The sequence below is a fragment of the Protobothrops mucrosquamatus genome, unplaced genomic scaffold (assembly GCF_001527695.2).
Source record: "Protobothrops mucrosquamatus isolate PMUCROS unplaced genomic scaffold, P.Mucros_1.0 scaffold2456, whole genome shotgun sequence".
In the NCBI taxonomy this organism is placed as follows: Eukaryota; Metazoa; Chordata; class Lepidosauria; order Squamata; family Viperidae; genus Protobothrops; species Protobothrops mucrosquamatus.
This window is the reverse complement of record NW_015388528.1, coordinates 40,911-56,961: the sequence shown is the minus strand read 5'-3', so window position 1 is coordinate 56,961 and position 16,051 is coordinate 40,911. Positions and strand designations below refer to the sequence as shown.

At 40.6% G+C, this 16,051-nt stretch overlaps 1 protein-coding gene across 1 annotated transcript in view; it reads right to left on the bottom strand.

Moving 5' to 3' along the window:
• LOC107295717 (integrin beta-5-like) overlaps positions 1-16,051 on the bottom strand; it is a gene marked incomplete at its 3' end in the record, with an annotated part of 58,717 nt that overhangs the window by 37,732 nt on the left and 4,934 nt on the right. Inside the window, exons 2-4 of the mRNA XM_029285906.1 lie at positions 14,174-14,378; positions 8,559-8,808; positions 2,288-2,456 (exon numbers count right to left, since the gene is read on the bottom strand). Of these exons, the coding sequence (XP_029141739.1) occupies positions 2,288-2,456; positions 8,559-8,808; positions 14,174-14,207 (453 nt within the window). The remainder of the gene's footprint in view (positions 1-2,287; positions 2,457-8,558; positions 8,809-14,173; positions 14,379-16,051) is intronic.

Sequence of the window (16,051 nt, the reverse complement as noted above, 5' to 3'; positions counted from 1 at the left end):
CTCCCCAAGCCAGCATGAGGAATTCTGGGAGTTGAAGTCCATAAGTCTTAAAGTTGCCAAGTTTGGAGATCCCTGTCTTAGACATTATCAGAGCAGCATGCCCAATGCCTGTACAGTGGGAATAGCCCCTGGTGGGATTTTTATCTCATATTAGCAAAGGACAGCAATTTTGTTTAACAGCCAAACGTCTCTTCTAAATAAACTACAGCAGAGGTCTCCAACCTTTCTGGGCTCGCGGACCAGATGGAAGGAGAACAGCTTCAAAATTGGTGTGTGCGTGCACACACACATGCATGGGGTGCCACACACTGGTGCGCACTACAAGCCTCGTTCACGCATGTGGCATGTGCTGGTGCCGTGCGCATGGATGAACAGCCGAGCACTCTCCATGGCGGCTAGCAGCCCATTCATGCATGCCAAATGGGCTGTGGACACCCGCCCCGTGCTAGCGTCCCCATTCGCGCCTGCGTGCATGTGCAAATAGGGCCATGGGCGCTAGCGCGAGTAGGGGGGAATGTGCGCCCATAAGTGCGTGCACTGGCCAGCCATTTCTGTGGCCTGCTGGCCAAGAGCCCACAGCCCGGGAACAGGCCGCAGCCCCTAGCTTGGGGACCCCTGAACTACAGCATGTTCATCAAACAAAATGGATGTAAGATGGACAGAAAAAAGTGGAGCATGGAGTGCAAGAATTAGCCAACAGTATTGTTTTAACCCATGATAGAGAATAATGTCTCTCCAAATATTGTTAAGCTACATCTCTCAGCACTTCAGCTAACATGGAGAGAAATAAAGAATGCTGGGAACTGTAGTTCAGCAACGATCAGTGAACCAAAGTTCCTACCTTGGATAGACCGAAATAGTCTGGAATAAAAATTGGCCAGCATTTTTCAAGGGGACTGTTGATTCAGAGGCAAAGTGTTTATTTTGAAGTTAATATGGGCTGAACATACGGAAAATAAATGCTCAGCCTATATTTTCATTGGCTACTCTCAGACTGAAACCACAGTAGATGTTAAACTATTACCGATCCCACCCAGCTCTGGAACAAAAACCAGTATTTTATATCTACACTTGGCAATTTTCAAGAGAGTGATATAAATGTGAATATCAAAAAGAGGCATGAAAAACATTATTAGTAGAAAGTGCAATAAAACAGTTTAGTCTTTAGTTTGTCCTAAAAAACCATGCACCTTCCAAGAAAGTGATAGTTTATATTATCGTTTGATTTCACAGGCAGCAGTTTAAATCCTAACGGTCATTTTGCCAGCCAAGGAATCTCTGCCGAGACAGCTAACAAGAGACAACTGTTCCTGAGCATGTCAGAAGCCGGCTCTGTTTTGGTCAGCACAGAAGCTTTAAAAAAACAAGGAGGAACAGCAGACAATAGAAACAAAAGCACAGTCAAAGACATCCATTGTTACAACAGGTCCTTCACAATTAAGTCCTAATGCTACACAGCTCAGCAAAATGCAAAGGCAAAAAGAATGCGCGTTTTATCAAAACCTTTGTGCAAAAGGCAACCACTGTTTGAAGAAGAGGCACGGAAAATAACAGATACCCAGTGCATTCTGCTTTTTATTTCATTTATTTATTTGATGGATCGATTGATTGATCGATGGATTGATGTAGCTGCACATCCATCCATCGATCAATTGATGTAGCTGCACATCTCACGTAAGTGAATCTAGGCAACATAAAATGAAATAGATAAAGACAACAAAATTCATACTTTGAGATTAAAAATAAAACACAGAAGCTGAGCTTTATAAATGACAAAGCCAAGACAGGGTCTGTATCACACTCCTGGTGCCCCAAACTTAAAACCAATTTTTTAGGGCCTTACAAAAGGCCAGTAGGGTTGGGTCTACCCTAATCTCAGATGGAATTATCTTCCATATGGTGGGTGCCATGGCAGAAAATTTCCTTCTCCTGGGCCCTGCCAGCCATCATTCCTTAGCTGACAGCACCTGGAGCGTGTCCCTCCTGCAAGGTGAGATGGGTAAAAACAATTGTATTTCAGATACAGATGGATATTAAGAAGGGAAACCAGCAATACAGAGGAAAAAAAGATATTTTTTTCATACAGTACAACCAAGATGACATGGAAAAGCAACCTATCCCTAAGATGTACTTATGACATAACACAAATATAATAAGAATTCATGAACCGATTTCTCAAATAAAGGCATGTTCATGTATCATTTTCCATCGCTGATAGTGCTGGCAATCAGCATGCTATACAGAATTGCTTTCGATTATTATTCCCACAGAGGCCCAAATTACTTACTTCACACACAGCAGCTTGCAAGATTGCATCTAAGCCACCCTCTGGAGCATCTCTGTTGCGGGAAACCTTCTGTTTCTGAACTTCTTCATTGAATCTATCAATTTCATCAGTGAGGGATAAAAGATGGCGGAACCCAAAGGATGGGACACAATTTGGGAATAACTTATATCTAAAAAGTAAAGAAAGAATACACATTGTTTTTGATATTAGCACAAAAATATCATCACATTTCATACACCCGTCAAAGCTGCTGAAAAACAGAAATTTAGACACATCTTACTCTGACTCATGGGGAGCAGAATCTTTTCTGAGAATTATTCAATGGTAGGGATGAATGAGAACTTCAGTACATGAGGGGTTTTCTAAAGTTAAAATAGCCCATATAAATAGAACCACTGAAATGACACAATATTCTCCAAAACTAAATGACAATCAGATGGAGCTAGCCACACACAGAAAAGAAAGAAAGAAATTGTAACACCATTTCATAACTAGACTGGTTATCCATTCCTACCAAAATAATAATTTTACAAAAGAAAAGTTTCACTTTGTTAATCTCAATTTCCTGCGGCTTTTTGGAGAAATCTACTTCATTTAGAGGCAACTGCGGACAAGGAGAAAGCTGTCCTTTACTTTTAAAAGGATCACACTTTTCCTGTCTCCATCAGAGAACGGAGCTGTGGTCATCTGATTGTGTATGATCCCAAAAGTCCTGCCTCACTTGTGGATATAGATCAGGGATGTCAAACTCGCAACGTCACGTGATGTGTCGCGACGTATCGTGACTTTTTTGCCATTGCCGGCAATGGGGTGGGTGCGGTTTCGGCATGATGCATCTGGCCCGCGGGCCGGCAGTTTGACACCCCTGATATAGATGGATTCTGACTGAGTTGAAGGATACCTGGATGAAATATCTCAGATTCTCCCAGCTGGCAAAGAAACTATATTCACAATAATAATAGATATTAAAAACTTAGCTTAGAAATTTAACAGCTTCTAATGCTATATGAGGAATAGTGTGATTGACTATTGAATTAAATAATTACATGGAACAGAAACTTCAACCTAGATAGGCCCCGAAGATTAATGCTCCATTTCAGTGAATAAAATTGCATGAACTTTTCTTTTGAAATCTTATATAAACTATTGTCCCCAGTTTCTACATGAACACAACATACCCAATGAAAATAGCTTGGTTTTTGTGTATGCTCATAATGTATTTGCTAACAAGATACCAACCTTCCTTCTTTGTCATAATCAGAATAATATAAATGTGAAGAGATTAGTAGGTTTAGGATCATTAGCTGTCTACAGTAAGCTATGTTTCAGTTATGCTGTCCTTCCTTTCCATAAAGTTCTATATATTGAAATGTTGAAGACTACCAATACTAACTTGAGTGAACCTAGTTGTCCATTTGAAAAGCAAAACTGAAAAATGATGATTAAAAAAAAATCATTTGTCCTGCATCACCAGTTCTACACCATAAAAAAACTATCTCGCATTAATTTTCCTTTCTCTTACAAGTAGGCACAGGAGTCCTCAGATGTTCAACAAGACTGTAATTCTAAATCTTAGCACAGAATCTGCAACTTTAAGCAATACGGAACCTGTTTGGGTGCTGTACTAATAGCTCTCTATAATATGAAGATGCTGATTCAGCCAGTTAAGCAAGATTCCACCATAAAAAAACAATGACTTGCTCTTCAAAGCTTGCCAAAAACCAGTCCCCACCCACACAAGCTCAAACAAAACTGGTATGGGCTAAACATCAGACACGTGGATCCCTCAGTCTTTTAAAACATGATTTGAGCATCACCCTTTCATGGAGCATCTTAGGAGATGCCACAAAACATTGGATCTTTTCTTCCTGCTAGTCTGACCCAAGACATTTAAAGCTCCGGGCAAAGCAGGAATTGGTTCTTTGCGCCTGTCAAAACAGAGGTAGAAAGTGATACCTGGAACTATGGAAGACATTTCAGAACAAGAGACAAGAACACTTCCCTGGCAACAAAATACAAGAATAAGAAGGAATACAGTAGAGGCCAAAATTGTGGAAACCTTTTGGGAAAAGTGTATTTTTGAGGTTTGATGGCTAATAACACCACTTTTGTTTGGAGTAGTACCATAAAATTACGTATCAATGGGAAGATAATTTAATCAAGAATGTGATGCAACAAAGTTTGTTCAATTATCTGTACTGTATTCTATGAAAAGTTATAGCCAAATAACCAGAAAAAGGAAGCACAACTTGCTTAGGTTGATATCCAGTAGCTTTCCTTCATCTGATTGTAGCCAATGAGCATGAGTGTTTAGAGAGCCAATCAGGTGTCATCTTGTTTTGGCAATGAGCCAATCAGATCACAGTTATTGATGTCATGTAATGAAGCTGAGAGGAGGGTATTTGTCAGTGTGTTATGTGATCGCTATCAAGTTGGTTGGGTTTTTTTTTTGTTCTTTCATTTAGTGAGCTTGTAAAATGTAATAAAATTAAAGTAATGGTGCAAAGAGTTGACTGGTTGCCCAGAAAGCGATGTAAAATAGTATTATTAAGTGAACAAGGCTACAGTTATAAAGAAATTAGAAGAAAAATTGGTGGAAACTTAATAAAAGGTGGCATTTTTACTGTACACTTTTCCCAAAAAGTTTCCACAATTTTGGCCACTACTGTAACTTCCTCCTGTTTCACAACACTCAATATCTGCTACTTAAGGAAAGGGTCATCCAATGGTAGGGCCAGCCGTGCCTTGAATTATGACAGAGGGCCCAAGGCATAACACCAAGATTAACTGTGATTTCCTACAAATTGCCAAGGGTGCTATTGCTATTAAAGGACAAACTTTTCACCAAAATACAATGTTCAAAGAAATATTTTGCATGTTGTTTTGATGAATTCATGGCTTTCTTTCTTTTTTTTTCCACAAGAGAGCTAATTAGCCAATCTAGAAACAGAAACAGAAAGGTTTTGGTCTGATCCCAGGTTGGCTCTTCTTGAACTCTCAGTTTGCAAACTAAATTATTCCAGAAGCCAGTTTTAAATATAACTTGGCCAAATGAAAATCTGACTTTTGTAGAAGAAGCTTTGATTGGCTGAGACATTGCTGCTCTTATATCTTCAGATAGTTGCATTACATCATAGTAGTAGGAACATTTATTTAATTAGAACTGGCCCAAGTTTGTTTATAAAATTTACTTCCCTGTAAACTGGTTTATAATATGTAAGACATAACCCAACCTCTTTTATTGCAAGGGTGTTGTATTTGTAATATAGTTATCTAAGCTTCCGAAAAGGTTGTTCTACATCAGACATGTCAAACACAAGGCCCAGGGGCCGAATGCGGCCCACGAAGTGGTTTCATGTGGCCCGCGAAGCCATCCTGGAAACAGTGAGGCCCCCTCTGCCTTGGCCCTGGCCCAGGCCAGTTGGGAGCCAATGTACAATTTTGTGGTGGCCATCTATGCTGAAACGTATTCAGTCTTAGCTTCATATGCCCCTCCGCATGGCCTGAGAGGAACAGTGAGGCTCCTCCAGTGGACCATGCCTTGGCACTTGCCCTGGTCCCACCCCCTTCTGCCGGAGACCCTCAGATCTATCCCACTCCTGCCCAGGCCCCCACAGGCACCCTTGACATGAATGATGTAGAGTTGGCCGTGCCCACCCAGTAGGCCACACCCACTCCATCCACACCCACCCAGTAGGCCACACCCACCCGACCCCCTGAGGGCAACTGCAATGCTGATGCGGCCTTCAATGAAATTGAGTTTGACACCACTGTTCTACATGATTATTAGAGGTTGTTCCATGGACAGGAGAAGACAATATCCTAAGGCAGTGTTTCTCAACTTGGCAACATGGAAATGTGTGGACTTCAACTCGCAGAATTCCTCAGCCAGCTTAGCTTAGCAGGCTGGGGAATTCTGGGAGTTGAAGTCCACACATCTTCAAGTTGGCAAGGTTGAGAAACGGTGTCATAAGGGAAGGTTAGAATCTGGAAGACACATAATTATTGCATGTTTTCTGTTTATTATTTTGATGTTGTCAATTCTGTTTATTTAATGGATGGGGTTGTTATATTTTACTTTTTGTTTTATGTAGGTCTTGATTGTTAGCTGCCCAGAGTTTTTGGTAATGAATCAAATACAAAGGAGGTAAGCAACTAAATAAATATTAAAATGCAAAGGTTTTATCTCAGAGCAGATCATCTTAGTAGTCTCTCTCAGCCCCTAAAATTTTATGGTGTTCTGCTGTTGTTTTGGAATTTATTTTAGATTTGACAGAATATTTCCTTACAGCGAGGAAAATAAAACAGGCGTGCTGTACTGCTCTTCAATGATACTGAGTCAAAGAAATGGTAGAATCTGGTTTCCCCTATAGCTGTGCGATCAGAGTTCAAAGGGGTTGAGCAGGATGCTGTACTTAATAACGGCTGATTGAGTGACACAAAGCAACCTTCCCTGCGAAAAGCTTTATTTCTAGAGCCAAGTATTCATTCATTGCCCATTTAATTTCTGCAATGAGGCAGTGTCCCTTATGCCCAGCCTTATTTAAAACTGGATAAAACCTCTTTGTTGTAAATAATAAGAGTCTCCAGCAAGGGAATGCTTCAAAAATACAGCATAATTGATCCATGGGCCTACAACTAGGGTTGAAGTCCTAAACATGCTTTCTTAAGTATAAATCCTTTTGGATATACTAAGCTCACATTACAGGACTAAGAAACTATTTCTTAACTGGCTGCAAATTCTGAAAGCAGATATTTCTTGCTGATGTTATAAAGAATCTTTAAAGAGAGATATAATGAATCTTTAAAGAGAGAGAGAGAGAGGGAATTTTAAAGCTTACATTACAAAGACATATAGACATCTTAGTGAACCATTTTTCAGTTTAAGTGGATGAGTTCAGGGTTGTTAGCCCTTTTCCCTTCAAACATTTCCTCTGATGTTCTTCACCACCAGCATTGCCGTAAAAATTCAGTTTTGGATGTGGAGTAGGGTAAGCTAACTGACAGGTTTGCAAAGTAAATGAGTAGACATAAAGCAAAAGTAAAGTACTGTGAACATATCTATAAGTAGGTATACTTCCACCAATAGTTTTGGCCAACATCTGTCTGTCTTCATGGAAGACAATAATGAGGTATATAAGGTACTGGTAGAGACATGAGGCATAATTCTGTTATACAAATGCAAGATGAGTGACAGCAGCATGAAGGATGTGACCAATTTTTCATGTCCTTTTGGTAATCTTCCTTTATTATCATTAGCTTTGCCTGTCGTCCCACTATTAGAATACCAGTGCTCAAGGATCAAGGGACCTAGGAGATGTATTACAATCTTCAACTTACAACCACAATTGAGTCCAAAATTTCCATGCTAAACAAGACAGTTGTTCAGTACGTTTTGCCCCATTTTAGGACCTTTCATGTTACAGTTGTTAAGGGAATCACTGCAGTTGTTAAGTTAGTAACACGGTTGCTAAGTGAATCTGGCTTCTCCATTGACTTTGCTTGTCAGACGGTTGCAAAAAATGTGATCACATGACCCCAGGGAATGATCCCTCGTAAACACATGCCAGTTGCCAAGTGTCTGAATTTTGATCATGTGGCCATGGGGATGCTGCAATGGTCATACATCTGAAAAACAGTCATAAGTCACTTTTTTCAGTGCTGTTGTAACTTTGAATGGTCACTAAAAGAATGGTTGTAAATCAAGAAGCACCCATACTGAGGTATCTATATTTTTTTTTAAAAAAAAACCTCACAAGATTTCAAAAAAAGATTTGTTCCACAATTAGAAATCAATTCACACAGAAATTTAGATTCCTACATAATCCATTCATACAGAATTCATACAGAAATATAGATTTCTGTTAGTATGCCAGGCAGTTTTTAGAGTTATTTTCTCTTCCAGATTTCAAGCAAATGATCTCATTGGAAATATTTTAGTGGCCAGGTTCCAAAGATCCAGTCTTTTCTCCACAATTCATCTATGTAAGAACACAGCAAAATAACATTTTTAAGAACACTATGAATCTGATTTCCACTCCCCAAAATGTATTTATATTAATGTAACTTTAAAAAGGACAGAAAAAATATTAATGCCAATATCAATATTATGAATGGGGGGAAAAATTCCTAGAATTACCACAGATATTTTATGCTATGCTTACTTGGAAACAATTTTTGAAAACCGAGGAACAAAGTTGACCAGCTGTGGCTCAATATGATACATATAGTTGGCATTTCTTGTGAAAACAACCCCAAGGCCATTGCTTACCCAGTACAGGGGTTATTCTGGTATCTTGGGGCGGTGTAGGAGAAGGGAGAAATGTTCTTGTCTACAAAAGAGCCGAAACCAAGCCGGAAATTGCTGGTGAGCTTTCCCATTTCTTCAGCCAGCTTAGTTCCCAAGTTCCGAATGGTGTCCAGATCATCCTTCATGGAGAGGGAGAGATCCATCAAATAATACAAATCCACGGGATAATCCTCTACCTGTCGAACCTGCACATGGAAAGAGGCTGGGTCACCTGTGGAGGCAGCAGATCATTTACAAATTAATAAGCAAAAGGAACAGGTTTTATTTTGCCCTTCGTTTGGCTCAATCCCTAACATGCAAAAACATCCTCTTAACCTCCCCATCGCCAGGGATAACCACAGTGCCCTGGCTAAAATATGAACACTTCTGCACAAAGTTTCCTGTTGCAGCATGGATATGGCCAAAATCTAGACAGCATTCCCTCTTTATATGAATCTCATGTAAGTCATTCCTTCTGTTAAGGCTGCAAAAAGTGCAACTTCCAAATGGTGGGAAACAGAGAATGAAAAATGAAAATAAAAAAAATGAAGCGAAAGATATTCCTCATGCATTTTGCTGAAAATTTCCACACCTGTGCTGTGGTAGACCTAGGCAGCAATTCTTTATCGGAGGTTCACACAGATAAGGAAGCAATGACAATCCTCTGGAACGATAGCATGTTAAATCTAGCCAGTCTCTGACACATTCATACCCATAGCATCACCCTCTGCAGGAAGATGTTCACACATAAAGCTGCATCAACAGAAGCCTGTACTCCTTTGCTATCACTGATTGGATAAAGATACATACAAAAGGCCTCTTTCTGGCAAATGTTCATACTCTCTGTAGGGAGGTTTAGGACAGAGACTATAGTATATATAAATACATTAAGACTGCTCCAAGTGATGGGTGTTATGGACCAGGAAGGCAAATAACCGAGGATATCTGAAGTTTGCTTTGCACTATCAGCCCAATGGCCTTGTCCAAAAGTTCAAACAGGAGGATGGGAATGGAAATACATATATCAACATAACAATATTTATTAGTCATGTTAAGGACCACAGTTGGCTCCGTGAGTAAAACTTTAATGCAAAAATACAGCCTGGGATTTAAGACAGCAGACAACACCCTAAGACATTAATTTGCTGCTGAACAGCAAATTTTAATATAATCAAATGAAAGAAATCACAGAGACACTGACCTTTAAACCTACTTTAAATCTGAATTAATATCCAGCCCTGATAATATTATTCCTGGATGCCATTCCAAGGCCAAGATCACCCCTTGCCCCAAAGAAGACCTTGTACTCCTCCTAAATCAAAAGCAGTTTCAACCCAAACAATTCACACACACACACACACACACACACACACACACACACACACACACACAGCCTAATTATTAGTTACCTACTTCTGAAAAAAAAATTCAGAATAGTAAGGAGGAAGTCAAAGTCCTTACACTGCAATGCATATATTCTGCTGGCTTTGTAAAATATGACTTAGATTAAGAGCTATTTCTAAACGGCAACTTGGCCTGGAAACCTTAATTCCTACTGTAGTCTGAATAATAAAGCCCATGAATAAAGATGAAACAGTAAAAATAATTTTGTCTAAGTAACAGCTGCAGAACCCAGGCATGTAGCTCTGAGATTATGGTGTTTACAACCGTAATCCTCCTTCTGTTCAGAAACCAGGATAAAGAGCTCTCATGTACTTGGGATGACATTTTTCAGAATTTTCCATCAATAAATGGTTATGCAGTTTCAAGGCCTCCCCAAACAAAACGAAATAAAGCAAACAAAACAGGAAAAGCAATTCCATAACTAAAGCCATCCCTGATAGCTCTAGCAGGACTGTTCTCTCCTTAAGGTATGCAAAGCTTTTGTAAACAAAGTTTTAAATGGCAGAAATATATCAGTTATGCCATGCACAATTAAGGCAACAGAATACAAAGTGTTTCTTCCATGCATACACATTTCCAGGTAACGATGACAATGGAAGGAAGGTGATGATGAGAGAGAAAGAAAAAGACCATGATATGTTTAATTTTGAAATAATTGTTGAATTGTTATTCCAGTAACTAGGGCCAACTAAGATTCTACAGACAGGGTCTGGGGAAAGGAATTAAAGAAAAGTTGTGGGTGAAGCACACAAAGAAGGAAAAGATAAAGAGGGTCAAGGAGGGAGGGAGGGAGAGAGAGAACAGCAAAGAAGAAGGTTATGGGGTCAGAGAAAAAAATGGGGTTACTTTAGGCTTGAAGTGATGTTTCCCTATGAATGCCCCTAGTTTCCCCTGCAACTTAAAAGCCAGTGCAAAGTTTGATCAAGGTTTCTCATTAGCACAACCAACAAATTGGTTACTGCAACATTTATGTAGGCTACAGAATGTGAAGTGTTTCTGTAGCATTGCTTTCTCTAATTTCCATGTTTTGTGACTTCTGCCATATTTAAAGCCATATTGATTTCATCAGGTTCTCTGCACGGAACACAATTCTCTAATTCTGCCCGAATAAGAATTTCACTTGCTGCCTAAAGATTCAGGAAGCAGAAATGATGGATGTGACAGGGAGTTCAGCTGAACAAAAAGCATTTTGCCCCCCATTCGGCACAATGAGTTTGTTCCCATTGGCCAATTATTTTGTCTTTGCAAATGTATTCTCCAGGAAAAATCAGCATGCCTCAGCTCGCAGAGGCTGATTCCGATTGTGTGAATTTGTTGTGAATCAAATGTGAATCCCTATCAATAGAGAGCTATAAAATATGGTTTTAAATCTAACTTGAATATTTTACCTGTATATTATGAACGTTTTCTTTAGGAACACCCTTATTCAGACAACGAACGGGGAAAAATAACTGATCATAATAACTTATAACTTTTGAAAAACATATAACCATAACTCAGAAATATAGATCAATTCTTGAATGTACAGTTTTAGACATCTGAGACTTAGAGGTGACATACTGTAAACTAGTCATCTTTAATTTAAGAAGTATATTGACTAAATCAGGGGTCCCCAACCTCTGAGCCACGGCCCACTACTGGGCCGTGGCCTATTTGGAACTAGGTTGTGCAAGATATAGGCCTGTGGGCATGCACACGCACACAGCTACACTCATATAAGCAGTGCCCCAAAGGCCTCTCCACTCTCTTGCACGAGTGGAGTTCATGTGGCCCAGTTCCCCTCTCCTTCCCCCCCCAGCCGGGCCATCAAGCCGCGAAGGTTGGGGACCGCTGGACTAAATGGCTAAGAACTCAGATACAACCTCGGGGAAGTTACTGCTTTTCTGTGGGTTTCTGAGATTCAGTTTGGTATAAATGCATAAGCATCTTACATATGACACGAAATCACTCCAAGCAGTTTACAGATAGTCCTCAACTTATGACCCCAATCGAGCCCAAAATTTCTGTTGCTAGGCAAGAAAATTGTTAAGTGAGTTTTGTCCCATTTTACGCCCTTTCTTGCCACAGTTGTTAAGGGAATCGCTGCAGTTGTTAAGTTAGTAACACGGTTGTTAAGTGAAGCTGGCAGAAGGTTGCCAAAGGTGATCACATGACCCCAGGACACTGCAACCGTCATAAACACATGCCAGTTGCCGAGCGTCCAAATTTTGATCACATGACCATGAGGATGCTGTAGCAGTCTTAAGTGTGAAAAACAGTCAGAAGTTACTTTTTGCAGTGCCATTGTGATTTTGAACAGTTCGCTAAATGAATGTGAGAACTGCCTGTATTTTTTTTCATCTAGCGCAAAAGTGGACAAAGGGTGTCCTTCCAGATTTCGTGGAAAGGTAAGCTCCCTTTGACTCTGGATAGCCAGTAGTGAAGGCTAATGGGGGTTACAATCCAACAATATCTGGAGGCCCTCACGTTGCCCACCCTTGACAGAGTTGAAGCTGAAAGGGTCAAAACACTACCTTGATTAATAGGGTTATGAATAAATGCATGAGAAATCGTCGTGAAAGATAAAATTGCCTACCACTGCCCAGAAAGCTTTTTAAAGCCTGATATAAAATTATTGTATTGATGCGAAAATCCAAGGCATTTATACTTGTAGTGGGAAAGAAAAAAAAACCTCAAAGGGCTTTGTGGGTTTATGCTAAGTTTAGCCCTGTTAAAGTTCTTGATATATACACCAGGAGGGGCATCTTATGTACTTGAACTAGAAAAATACAAAATGGCTCACCCCTTAATACATGATTATTTGCAGAATGAGAGGAACGCAAGGCAGAAAAACATTCACTCCGTCTCTCATTTGATTGAATTGTTATACAACACAAGCATTCTGTACAAAACTGTTAAATGAATCCCAATTTTATTTTGACCTTTCGCTACATTATAAAGCACCCTTAAGAAAGTATGAAAATGAAAGGTCAAATATCTGTAACCCAGTGTTGAAAATCAACCATTGTCTCTTCTCTGCAAATTAATCCCACAGTAAAATCTCCAGCTTTTGTATTCTAATTTCCATCTTGGCAGGTAACTAATAATAGGGACATCTCTAGTTTCTAGATCAGAACTTCAAGATTCATAAGGACAAAGCAATCGAATCATTTTTGTTATTTAGAGCAGTACAGGGAAGGGGGTGATATTTCTCATAATTCTTCTTCTTCTTCTTGTGCCATATCCGTTATCGGACGTTGGCGATCATGTTGGAGATCCTGTTTTTATCAGCAGCCACATGAAAAAGTGCTGCTGAGTTTTGTCCAAACCAGTCCCTCAGATTTTGAAGCCACAATGTTCTTCTTCTGCCTGGACCTCGTTTGCCTTCAATCTTTCCTTGGAGGATTGGAGGATGGGAATCTACAATTTCTGGAAGTGAGTGAGTGATGAATGGTAGGTTTCTTCAAATTTTGATCTCACGTATTCAACGTTCAAAAAGTAAGTTTAATAACACTGAAAAACAGCTGTCTCGCCATAGCCTATTTATTTATTTAATTATTTATTGCAACAATTTGTATGCTGTCTACTGGTGGTCTGCCAGAAAATAAGCCAGGAATGAGGAAATTAATTAGGACAACTCTATCTTTATAATGGTTTATAAGAAACTTAGATTAGTTGCCCTAACTTGGATCTCATCTTTTTAGCTATGCAAATATTATCAATTTGCTCCATAATGGTTGGAAAGCCAGTATAAGTGTTCCTTGACTTACAGTTGGTCACTTAGCAACAATATGAAGTTACAATGAACCCACCTTGGGATTACTTACAACCCAGATTTGAAATTCTGATGATCACACAGACACCTCTCAGTCACATGACCAAACTCTGGGCACTCAGCAACATGGCTGCCTTTATGGCCATTTTGCAGCATCTCACGATTATGGGGCACCAACTGGATCCTGACTGAGAATCCTTCACTGCAGGCTTCAGAAGTAAAACACAAATTGTGCTTGCCGAATACCAGTACTAGACTTTGTAAATAGAAGAAGAATGAGGAGCACACAACAAGGCAGAACTTGCTCCCTTAATGCCAAAATGCGAAACGTTCTTCCCTCGTCTCAAAAGAGTGGAGAACCTGGCCTTTCAGATGTTGCGGAACATTAACTCCTAGTCTAAACTAAACTAAAGGATGAGAAACGCTTGGTAACACTCACCAGGCTGCAGATTCAGAGAGATCTTTTGAGGCATTATTTGGATCACATCTGGATTAGAACCACTAGAGCTCTTACTGCTCAGTGGAAGGTTTTTTACTATATTAACACTGCTTTTTTTACTCTCAAAATGCCCTGCACAACCATTGGCGATGAGATGCTCAATGAAGTCACACCTTGAAGTGATGGATTTTTTGTTGCCAAATTCCTGTAAGAGAAAAACAGAGGAAAAATACATCAGTTTGCCCAAGGACTATCCTGATGCAAAGGAGAGTTAGTGAAGAAGTTGTTTCTTTCTTGTACATGTTCAGTGTGACTGTTTTACAAAGGGATCACATCAGGAAACTTTTCAGCGTATTCTGTGTTCACCTTTCACTGTCCTACAAATCAGAGTGAAATGCACTGACTAGTTTGGTTGAGGAGAGCAATAGCAATAGCACTTAGACTTATATATCCCTTCACAGTGCTTTACAGTCCTCTCTAAGTGGTTTATAGAGTCAGAGTATTGCTCCCAACAATCTGGGTCCTCATTTTACAGACCTCAGAAGGATGAAGGGCTGAGTCAACCTTAAGCCGGTCAGAATCGAACTGCTGGCAGTTGGCAAAATTAGCCTGCAATACTGCATTCTAACCACTGCGCCACCACAGCTCATTAGGATAGGGCAGTGGTGGCGAACCTATGGCACGCGTGCCAGAGGCGGTACTCGGAGCCCTCTCTGTGGGCACACGCACCGTTGCCCCAGCCCCGCCTCTTCCCATGGCCCCCTCCTCACCAGCAGCCCCCCCCCCAGAGGAGAGTCTCCCCCCAGGTGCGGCCCACGCAAAACAGCACAGCCAAGGACATGGTAGCCGGGCAGCGGGGACAAGACTCTGCCCTTGTGCCCCATCACGCGCAGATGATGCTGCGGGGCACGGGCAGAGGGCATGGCCACCATGGCGCTGCTGAGCTGCCTGGGTGATCTGTGGCAGGCCGTGGAGATGGTGGGTGGCCCAGTGGGCAGGGTGGAGCAGGGATGGGGTGGGGGGGTGGTATTGGGCACTCGGTCTCTAAAAGGTTCGCCATCACTGGGATAGGGGGATGAGTGGGATTAAAGAGGAACTAAGAAGAAAAACAGTTCAGGAGAATATAAATAAAAGATTCATGAAATAATACACTGCAAAATGGATACAGTTGTTTTTAATTCTTTTGTATGTCCTTGTTTTACTATCTCTTGGTATCTTCCCCAATCATCTACTTCTTCTGGGCCAAAAAAAACCCAAGAACTATGCACTCTCCTTAATAGTATTTTCTGCCTATCAATCATTAGGTAGGTTTTTGGCACAAAAACAGGAGAACTACATTTGTAAGCAAACCCAATCGCAAAGATTGCTTTTTTGGAGAGCAAGGCCAAGAGAAGCCAACAACACCCTACTAGCAAGAGAGAAAAGACACCGACCCCTCCTTCTCCCTACTTCAGATTACAGCTGAAGACTGTGGAATGTGCTATCAAGGAGAATGGGGAGTTAACTAATGCATTACCAAAAATTAGCTGGCTTTAAGAGAAAGTTTGATTGTGACCAGAGGATGCAGTGTTAATTCTTATGTGTTAAGCTGGGCGGTAGGGGAAAGTTGGGGGTTCTATCATGTACTGGCCATTCTGTTGCCTGACAAGCTCCCTATTTGATCTTCCGGACCTTGTCAAGGGACTGAAAATGTTCTCCAGGGTTCTAATGCTAGGAAACATTATGTTCCATGCCTTGAGAGCAGGTTTCAACGGAACCTAGTTCATGGTTTCCATGACAACTGCAAACTGGTCCCAACTAAATATCTGGCCCAATGCATACAGAAGGGCCAAAAATTACACTCCATTTTCACTTTGATTATGTATGATCTGGATGTGG